The 11,332-nt window shown below is 37.0% G+C and overlaps 1 protein-coding gene across 1 annotated transcript; it reads right to left on the reverse strand.

The window, feature by feature from the left end:
- Positions 1–907: 907 nt before the first annotated feature.
- Positions 908–10,109, reverse strand: LOC119572074 (the record flags this gene model as incomplete). Its single annotated transcript, XM_037919076.1, is given in 4 exon segments — positions 908–965; positions 1,182–1,386; positions 5,853–6,038; positions 10,040–10,109. Coding segments are annotated over 4 exon segments (519 nt in total), but the record flags the coding sequence as incomplete, so codon positions are not given.
- Between the last annotated feature and the right edge of the window lie 1,223 nt (positions 10,110–11,332).

Consider the following 11,332-nt stretch of genomic DNA (forward strand, 5'->3'; position numbering starts at 1 on the left):
GTATATAATTATATATATATATATATATATATATATTATATATATATATATATATATATATATATATATTATATATATAATATATATATATAAAATATATATATATATATATTTTATATTTAATATATATATATATATATATATATTTATGTAAAATACATATTATATATTTACATATATATTATACCTAAATACATATTATATTGTTTTTTGTGTGTGTGTGTGTGTTGTGTGTGTGTGTGTGTCTAAAATGCCTGTAAAAATAATATATATGTAAATATATATGTAAAAATATATTATATTATTATTGTTATTTTATTATATTATATAATATATTATATTATATATTAAATTATATATATATATATATATAATATTTATATTATATATATATTATAATTATATAATTATATTATTATAAAATATAAATATATAACACTATATTTTTTATATTTATATATATATATAACAATTTATATATAATATAATATATATATATAATATAATATATATACATATATAATATAATATATATACATATATATTTACATATATATTATATACAGGCATTTAGACACACACACACACACACACACACACACACACACACACACACAATATAATATGTATTTATGTATAATATATATGTAAATATATAATATGTATGTACATATAATATATATATATATATATATATATATTTTAAATATATATATATATATAATATATATATTATATATATATATATTATATACATATATATACACAGACACACACACACACACATGTATGTATGATGTGTGTATATATCATGCATATTACATACATGTTTATAGATACAGGAATAGATATACATGCACACATATATAATCCATACATTAAATCATAAATTAATAGAAGTACTAACCTTTGGCGTTGGAGTTCCTCCATAAGCTACAATCAAGTCATTATCATCCTCGCCAGCTCTGATTTTGTTAAGAAAAATGTGTGAAATGCTTCTGAAGGATGCTATATCTTCAGATAAGGTATTATTATAATTATGTTAGGTACAACATAGTTCAAAAAATCCTTTAATAATGATTGTAATTTTGTGATAATCTCTATACTTTCTTTTCTAATGGCATGTATATACACAATATCAGTCTCAAAGTTGACCTTATAGTGGAAAAGCTAAAGGATACATTTCATCAATGGTTGATGCATCATATATCTGGAAGTTCTCCGTCTTTTTAATGACCATTTTCTTATTTTTTGTAAGTTCTTCACGCTCAAAATGGTCCAGTCCTTCAGGTGTCAAAGAATCATATCCATTATTGCTTGCAAATGATATCCAACAGGCTGCAATACCTTCTCCGTCTACTCCATAAGCCCTGCATAATTCCAAACCTGTTGAAGTAAAGAAAATCAATAATAAGAACACTGCTAGTCAAATTTTGTAAGTCAGTTTTTAGCACATTTCCATTAAGAATTAAGCCTACAAGAATTTGAAGGGATTGTCCAGTTTTGGGGGATGAACTTTTTCTTTTTCTTTAGAGATAACCAAGTGCGACTCACTCTTATTCTAGCATAAAGAAAACCCAAAATCTTTATCTTTATATCTGAATAATCACAAAGTTAATACTATTACCCTCACTCCCCCACCACCGTGTACATTAGGTTTCATCAATAGCCCAAAGCAATCCAGTGGAAATGACTACTGCTGACAGGAGCAAGGTATTTTTAACCCTTTGCAAGGCAAGGTAATTTTTGTTACTTTAACTCAACGCTAATGGAAAAATGTTTTTTTTTTTTTTTTTGTGTATGTGTGTGTGTGTGAAATATTTCTGCTAGTGCTTAGCCACAAGGAATCAATTAGTAAACCTTGTGACCTTACCTGATTTTACCTTTCCTTGAAATGGCAGGATTTTCTTTTTTTTTTTTTTTTTTTAGAATTGCTATGAATATCAATAGTGTTATTTTTATTATAGACATTATAATTACTATAACATTATAGTCATTAGTTACAGCAATATAAGATAATGTAAAATATTTTCGAAACACAAGGACATTGGTAAACAGGCGAGCCAGGCAGTACTCATAATTGGCTCATTGGTGACTTGGTACAAGTGTAGCCATCTATGTGTAAAAACAATTAATGAAGTACACTCACAATGGGCATGGTGTGTACTAACATGCCATGCCTGTGGGATTTGGATGGGGTTTAAAGATGGCAGCCAAAAACTTTTAAAAATGTGCTGTAATTCTCTCATGCTTTTACTATGATTTTATGGTATATGTGGCCTCATGATTTGCGGAAGAACTCACATACTTCAGTAACCATCAAGTCAAAAAGGAAGAATATTCTGCATCACCCATCTCAAATTTCCCTGGCTCATTCTCTTCAGAATGTTAATAGGTAGATGAAATGTTTGTAATTTGTGTGTGTGTGTGTGTGTATGTGTGTGTATGTGTGTGTGGATATGTGGACATATGTATGTATGTATATATATATATATATATATATATATATATATATATATATATATATATATATAATATATATTATATATTATATATATATATATATATATATTATATATATATATATATATATATATATATATATATATATATATATATATATATATATACAGAGGTATATAGATAGATAGACATACATATACTTATATAATATATATAGATAGATTGATAGGTTGTGTGTCTGTGTGTGTGTGTGTGTGTGTGTGTGTGTGTGTGTGTGTGTGTGTGTGTGGTGTGTGTGTGGTGGTGTGTGTGTGCGCTGTGTGTGTGTGTGTGTGTATGTGTGTATATGTGGATATATGTGTGTGTATATATATATATATATATATATATATATATATATATATATATATATATATATTTATTTATATATATATATAATATACATATATAAAATATATATGTATTATATATATATTATATATCATATATATATATTATATATATATATTATATATATAATTATATATATCATATATATATATTATATATATAATTATATATATATAATTATATATATATTATATATATAATTATATATATTATTTATATTTTATATATAGTTATATGATATATATAAATATAAATATATACATACATACAAACACACACACACACATATAAAGAAGGAACATCAGAGAATGCTTAGACTATTTTTATTTTTCATTTCGTGTTATCTGGACCCCTTGATGGCAAGTGGTGAATAGGACTAACCATGACATAAATCACTAAATCTATATAAATTTGATTTCTTTCTCATTGACAGAGAATGTGTTAATATCAAAGAAATCTATAAGTTGCCATCAAAGGATTAAAGAAATTATTACATAGGAAGGGTGAGGTGGGGAAAGGATGCTGTGGGTAATGATATGGCACTAAAGGTGGTAATGTGGGGGAGTGTGGCAGAGGGAACGCTGTAGTGGGAGCAGTCTGGCTATGAGAGCAGTTTTGAAGGGGACAGTGTGGTGGAGGGAGTGGTTTTGTGTGATGGGAGCAGTACTGTGTGTGTCAGTATGGCAATGGGAGGGGTGCTTTAGGTAACATTATGACAATGGGAGGGGTGCTATGGGAATGGCAGTGGTGAGAGAAGTATTGTGAGGAATGAAGTAGTGATGGAAAAAGTGCTCTAGGGGACAGTATGGCTATTGGAGGAGAATTTCTGGTAGTGTGAGGATGCTGTGGAAGACAGTATAATCGTGATAAGATAATGTGGGGGTAGTATGTAAGACAGGTGTTATGGGGGACAGTAAGATTGTGAGAAGGTTCCTGTGGGTGATGGTATAGCAGTGGGAGAAGTACTGTAGGAAACACAGTGGTGGTGGGAAAGGTAATGTTGACTATGAATACACCGTGCATATTCTAGACAAAAGCTGACAGTTCAAAGTAAAAAATACATCACACAATGTACCACTGACAACACACTTGTAAAGAAAGAAAATGCATTTGAGTACATTAATGACCTATTGTTACATTTAAGCTTCCCAGTGTAACTGATACTATAAAAAAAGAAACACTAGAAACATTTTTTGTCTATAAATGACCAGAATTTTTTTTTTTTTTTTTTTTTTTTTTTTTTGGTTAAGTACTTGTAAGTGTTAGGGTTATTAATTATAATGCCGAGCAGAAACTGAACAAACTTGCTGAATCAAAGCTAGTCAACTCATCTTAAGGTAACCTTGCACTGCACCAATATAAAATCCTATTACGATTTTTCAAGAGTACCTAGCAATAGGAGGGTTGTTAATTACTGCTAGAAATAACAATTCTTCCTGCATTAACCTGTTGGATCCGACGCCTCAATGCCTGCACGTCCCCCAGAATCGGGGCATTTAGCTTACTTGAGTGGCAACTCTCACTGGACAAATGTGAACACATGAATGCTGTGTCAAGACTCCTTCCCCCCCTTAGAAATGTTTTCATTTCTTTTTCTACATGTCTTTTTGCCTTTATTTGACATCTGATATTTTTGTCTCATATAGAAATGAATGTTTTCCTTACAAGGAGCCCCATATCAATCTTGGTAGTCTAAAAATTCTGTAAAATAATAATAACATATGTAACCTTTTTTTTTTTACTTGTGTCACTTCTTAATATTTTCATAAAATTCAATTCTCTGTAATACGCCCTGTGCTGCTGGTCATCGTGGGAAGGAATAGGGTCCTAAGAATGGAGCAGCATCCTTCCTTGAGCTGGGGCACTTCGTTCATGGCTCAAGGATGGCACATTCCACACTCAAATGGAACCAATGCAAAAGCCCCATAATAAAGGGCCCCCTGCATCTAACCTCCTCCAAAAGCTCTGTGCACAAAGTCGAGTCATTCCAATTTTTTTTGCAACATGATGGCCACATTAACTAAATTTAGCAAGTTTGAAGCAGCATTGACAGTGACCCATTAAGGGTTAATATGAATGCAAGCTACATTTTCTGGTACTTTTTAATACATTTTAAAGGGTACTTGTATACCACTTTTGTAAAGAAGATCAGTATCTTTGAAGTCTTAGAAACTTGAGTAGCAACAAAAATAAACATAACATTCTTTCTGAGCACATGTTACCCATTAGAAAATGTGATTTGCTTCACTGGTTTTAGGCGGACTCTAAAGGGCAACTGACCTCTGGGGCCCGAGCCAAGGGCAACTGACCTCTGGGGCCCGAGCCAAGGGCAACTGACCTAGGTGCCCGAGCCAAGGGCAACTGACCTAGGGGCCCGAGCCAAGGGCAACTGACCTCTGGGGCCCGAGCCAAGGGCAACTGACCTAGGGGCCCGAGCCAAGGGCAACTGACCTAGGGCCCGAGCCAAAGGCAACTGACTTCTGGGGCCCGAGCCAAGGCAACTGACCTCTGGGGCCCGAGCCAAGGGCAACTGACCTCTGGGGCCCGAGCCAAGGGCAACTGACCTCGGGAGAGACAGCAACTCAGTCGCTAAAACCAGTCAATATATCTATGGCTAATGTAACCGAGAGTGTCGCACGTAGAGGGAAATGGGCACTGCCAACCTATAGAGCATAAAAAAGAGCAATAAACAACCCGGGTGCAGTTGCAGCAGCCTCCTTGTTCCTGCGAAATGGACCGCTGCTTTCGCCACTCAACACGGAGTCCACGGCCCCCTCTCGGCCACATTTCTCATGTCGCGCTTTCCGTAAGTCGCCACGAAGGGCTCATAAGTGTGGGGGGCGTGCCCCTATCTAGGGACTAAATAGAAGGTAGGAAAGGTTCGGCTTAGGTGTTTGGGTTCGCACCACAGGAAAACGACGTGACGCCGCACCAGCAATATCTGTTAGAAAAAATTTTAAACCCAAATTTTCCTTTACAATCCAACTATGCACACTCACACTTTTCAATAAGTTTAGCATCTTCCAAAGTGACACCGAAGTGTCGAAGTCTTCGACAATTTGCGTCGCTGACACCATGTCCCTCGCCGCCGCCGCCGCCGCCGCCGCAGGAACGAAAACAATTGGGCTCCGAAGGTTTCGCGCCCAAAGGCCTCGCTCGCCCAGACCCATGACGCGCACGCGACGCTCAACGCCGCGCTCGGGCACCTGCACTTCCATCATCATTATTCTTCATTTCATCATGATCATCATTACCAGATACTCTTCTAGCCACTACTGCTACTGCAGATAAATAATAACAATATCAAAAAGGATAATAATTATATATTGATAAAAACAATATGGTGATGTAATAATGATAAGACCTATAATAATGACAAAAACGATGGTAAAATAACAATTATAATCACTATGTTGATAATAAAAATAATGATAATGATAGTGATACAAATAATAACAACAACAACAACAACAACAACAACAACAATAATAATATAATAATAACGTAATAATAATAACAATAATGTAATAATGATAATACATGATAATGAAAAGAATAATAAGGGTAATAATAGTAATGATAATATTTAATAATAGTAATAATTATATTAATAACACGGGGTTACAAAAAAATATTTTTGTAAGTTGTCTTAGTTTTTTCAACTGATTTAGAGCAAATCTGCATCGCTAAATCCAAAAATCCCATCCTTTTTCCCCGAGCAGGTCAATTTTTTCAACTAAGTGAATATAGGAAAAATCGAAGTGGAATACTTAGAACGGCATTTTTGTTTTATTTGTGTTGCTTATACATCCGATTTTTTTTCTCACCCAATTTATAATTATCGCCCATGTTGCAAATATTGATGGGTATCTGTATTGACATCAACATTGCATTACATTGGAAACTATTACAGTATCTACTGATCAATGCTGAACATTGATCAGAATTGATCAGTTGATCAGTAGACAGGACACTAATAAAGACAGATGCATGAAAACTAGATGTTTGGTCATCATTGATCTTTCCCGTGCTGACACTTCCGTTTCTTTGAGCTCCTCGAATGTGGGGCGGCAGGGATGTCTCTCTTAAAAGTCCAACAGTAATCGGCCTCAGGACTGCATCCCACCGTCCCTGATACCGGGTCTCCATCTCCTTCATGTCTTGATGAAATCTCTCCCCTGCTCGTCGCTCATTGATCCCGATTCCAGGAAACCGATCCATGTGTAAAAATGGGTAGTGCTTTTTGATGCTCATGTTGCTCCCAGGTTTTTTGAAGGCAGTCAGCATTTTGGTGACGAGTTCTGCGTAGTTGCTGGCCTTGTTGTTGCCAGGAAGTTCTTTCGACCAGACCAAATGCCTTCCACGCTTCCAGTTCGACTTTATTCATTGAGTTTTCAAACTCTGGATCTTGATGAGCTGACGTAGTTGAGGTCCGTCAAAGATGCCAGCTTTCAATTTCTCCATGGTCACTCCTGGAAAAGCATGGAAACAGGGAGGGGAAGCGCCCCCATCCTTGTCCAGAGCTTTGGTGAACTGCTTCATCAAGCCAAGCTTAATGTGCGGGGGTGGGAAAGTATCCTGTCTCTGTCCACCAGAGGGGCGTTGATGACGTTCTTTGATCTGCTGGGTTCCAATTCCTCCCCCCAGGGACCACTCCTTTTTCGTGTAATGCTGAGCTGGGTTTCCCTACTATCCCACATCCCATAGAAAGCACGGGTACTTGGTAAAACCGGACTGCTGTCCCAAGTTCACCATCTTCAGTCAACACAGATCATCCACTCTGCTGACAATAACGAATTTTCTCCAGCAATACTTCACCGCTTCACACTTCTCCTTCAGTGAAATCGAGTGAGCCAGCGGTAGAGAGGCAAACTGGTTGCCGTTGTGCAGCAGAACGGCTTTCAGCGATCTCTTGCTGCTGTCAATAAAAAGTCTCCATTCTACAGGTTGGTACTGTGGCAATCCAAGATTTTGCAGAACTTGTACAGTACCCAAGTCTTTCTCTTCAGAGAAAAACGAAGTATTCTTGATGTCTGTTGCGGTAGAAAGTGATGCGAGTACTGTCAGAAAGTTTTTTTTCTTTTAGTCTCGATGCCCAAAAATTCGGCGGATGACTTTGGCAAGTTGAGGTCCGGACAAGATCATTTAGCTCTTCTGGGAAAAGGGGTGCGGAGCGTCATCGCATCATCGCTAAGAACTACTTTTTTTATTGTCTTCAATACTGAGAATTCTTCGTCACTTAACTCAGGAAGTTCTGCTGTGACAGGTACTGAACTTCATCACAGTGAGGTACAGGACGACGTGCTGATTCAAGATCAGGATACTTTAGGCGCTCTGGTTCTTTCTGTTGATCCAGTCAAATTAAAAAGCGCAGAAGTAACAGTCACTGTCATGGTTTTTCGGGTCTCTCCAAAACCCTAGGAACTTCAGCATGTCCTTCTTTCCATGGGTCCAGCGACGTAGATACTCAGTGCATTTCTTGCAGACCATGTGAGGGGCCCAAGCTTTGTCCTGATCACCAAATTTCATGCCAATAACATGAAAAGTACGCTTTACGAAACTTGTGACTGGTTTCCTGTTAGGAACAACGCTGTATTCGATGTAGCAGAATACATCCGGCTTATTTCTGCAAGACCTTCTGGACGAATCCATATCATTCATCTGAATAAGGAAAAAAAGTCTGTTAGCAAAAAAAGTGCAGTCGCAACTTGAAATTAATACCCGCCACGAAAAGGGTAATACCCTTATGTATGAACAACAACCGTAAAAAAACAAAATTTGGCAATAGACACAAATTTAACCTGATTGAGCAAAAACCATGTTATTTTTGGATTTACGCATCAAAATTGTCTAAAATCAGTTTTAAAAAAAAATTGACGATTTTTTTTGCTGTTGACCAGTGTAATAAACATAATGATCGCAAAAATAAATATAACAAATAAGGGTGATACGACAACAAAATAACAACGACAAAAACAGTAAAATAAAATGATAATGATTATGACAATAGTAACAATAACAATGAGTGATAATAATAATGATGCTACCACTATCACTACTACTGCTAAACAATAATGACAATGATAATAGTAAGATGAAAAATAATAAAATAATGATATAAATAAAAAATTAATTATATAAATAATAAATTTTGACCATAACGACAATAATGATAATAATAATAAAGATAAAATAATAATAAAGATAATAAAAACCAAAAATATTGACAATAACAAAAATTTGAAATAAAAATAAATAGAAACAATTTGATGATATTATCATAATAACTATAAATAGGGTGATGATTTTCTTATGTAATTATAATGATAATGACAATGATGAGATGATATGAGTTACCTACCCCCTTTCAGGGATGCTATACTCCCCTTTGGGTAATGAGGGAAACAAGTTGAATAAAAACCCAATTATATTCACGCTTTAAAAGCCTTGCAAAAATTTTTTTTTTATTCCACTCTCTCCGGAGGGGGGGCAGTGTTTATTATAAATATTACTCCCGTGTTACTGTTTTCCCCTTTTTTTGGAAAACTTCACTTTATTTCATTACTAAAAATTAGTTATTAAAAACACTGAAAAACACAAAAACCTTTAAAGGGGGGTTTCCTTTACTTATAAAGCAAATTTCCCCCTCGTCTCCTGACGACCCAATTTCTCCCTTGGAAAACACAAGAGTTGCAGACCCTCTCTCATCTACTTCTAAGGGTCCCCCTAATTTTAGGGTTTTTTAACCGATTAGGAAAATCTACCGAAGATAAATCAAATTTAAAAATTTTGGAAAAAAGATGGGGGGAAGAAGGGGGTAGGGGAAGGAAAGGGGGGGGGGAAAATGTTTTAGGAGAAAAAAAAGGCCGGGGCAAAACCCCAGCATGCGGGTAAAGTTTGGGGGAAATGTTGTAGGGGGTTTTTTGAAAGGGGAAAAGGGGTGGGGGGGCCCCGGGCGCCATTTTAAATCCTTTGTGTTCGGTGCGGGGTCCCGGGGCACACGGGATCCCCCCCTCCGCCACACGGGGTCTGCCGAGAGGGGGGCCCAAACCTCGGTCGAAGGCCAGTACCCTACGCCCTTTGAGCGCCGCCCCTTGGAGGTCGGTCGCGGTTTTTTTCGTGGTAAGTGGTGAGGCGCGCACCCCGGGACCCCGTTATACCGAACAACATGGGATTCTGGGCTAACCGGAGTTTGGAAAAAATTTAAACATTTTGGTGCCATTGCTGTATGCTCTGGGGAAAGGCCTCCCGACCATGACTCCAGGGTATCCCTCGGCTAACCGTTTCTGTTGAAACTTTTTAAACTCGGAAAATGGCGCTAATCAGGGACTGGCCCTTCGCGCCTGTGTCAACAGAAGGTTCCCCCTTTGTCGGCAACAGGACTTATGGAGAGGCGAGGCCCCACGTCATGATTGGATTAAAGCCCCCGGCCGTGACACTTTTTTCCTCGGTTCACATAAATCCTTTCGACAAAGAATTTATGGTCCTGGCACGAGTACTAGCAGTAAGTCACGTGCTGGAAACCGAAAACCAGCGAACAAAAACAAGAGGATAGGGGATGGGGAAAGGTGAAAAAGGAGTGGAGGTGACTTCAAAGGACGCGGCCAAGCCTAAAAACTTGCATCCACTTCGTCTCATGCCAAGAAAATAGATCATGGCCTAATCCCGGTCTCCGGCCGGTACGAAAGATTGTGTCGAGTCTATCCAGCCAGTCGGTATGCCAAACACAGAGTTTGTCGTTCTGTTCACAGACCAATCTACGCCACTCGATATTTAGAGGAAGCAAAGAAGCTTCCTCGGGGAGTTCAGATGTTGTAATAAATAGATCCCAATTTATCATCTAGATCCATCTGAGTGCTTTATTCTGAAGAAGCTGGAGTTTGGCTTGTTAGTGTGTGCTGTTTGTGTGAGTGCAAGTGGTGTGTATGTGAGGAGAGGTTTGATTAGTGTTTTGTATAGATGCATCTTCGTGCGTGGGGTCGCACTTTTAAATCGATAAAGCGAATGCAAGGTGTTTCTTGTCAAGGCGGCATTTGAATTTATATGCAAATGAAATCGAAAGTATGTGTCAAACCAAGAATGGTACAAGAGGATGTGACTTGGAGAGGTGCTGTAGCTTGAGGTAAATGTTGTCGTAAGGAGGAAGTTTTCGCGGTCTTACAAAGAGAACTTTGCTTTTGTCGCATTAGTCTTGATACGCCGTTTATGCTCCCATCTCGAGACGGTGTCGAATTCGTCATTAATGCGCTGAACAACACCCGATAAGCGCATTGTGTCGAGCTAAGTGCGTAAAGTCGTCAGCATAAAGGGTAGTGAGTGAGTCTGTGTTTGTGGGTGTGGAAGGTCATTTGTGTATAGTGTATAAAGTGTTGGGCTGAGTATGCTGCCCTGAGGTACTCCAGCGTGCCTTGAAATGGTGCCTGAAACTTTGTTTAAGAATTATGATTTTAATCTGCGGTCACAAGAAACTGCAGTGCAT

The sequence above is a fragment of the Penaeus monodon genome, unplaced genomic scaffold (genome assembly GCF_015228065.2).
Source record: "Penaeus monodon isolate SGIC_2016 unplaced genomic scaffold, NSTDA_Pmon_1 PmonScaffold_9480, whole genome shotgun sequence".
In the NCBI taxonomy this organism is placed as follows: Eukaryota; Metazoa; Arthropoda; class Malacostraca; order Decapoda; family Penaeidae; genus Penaeus; species Penaeus monodon.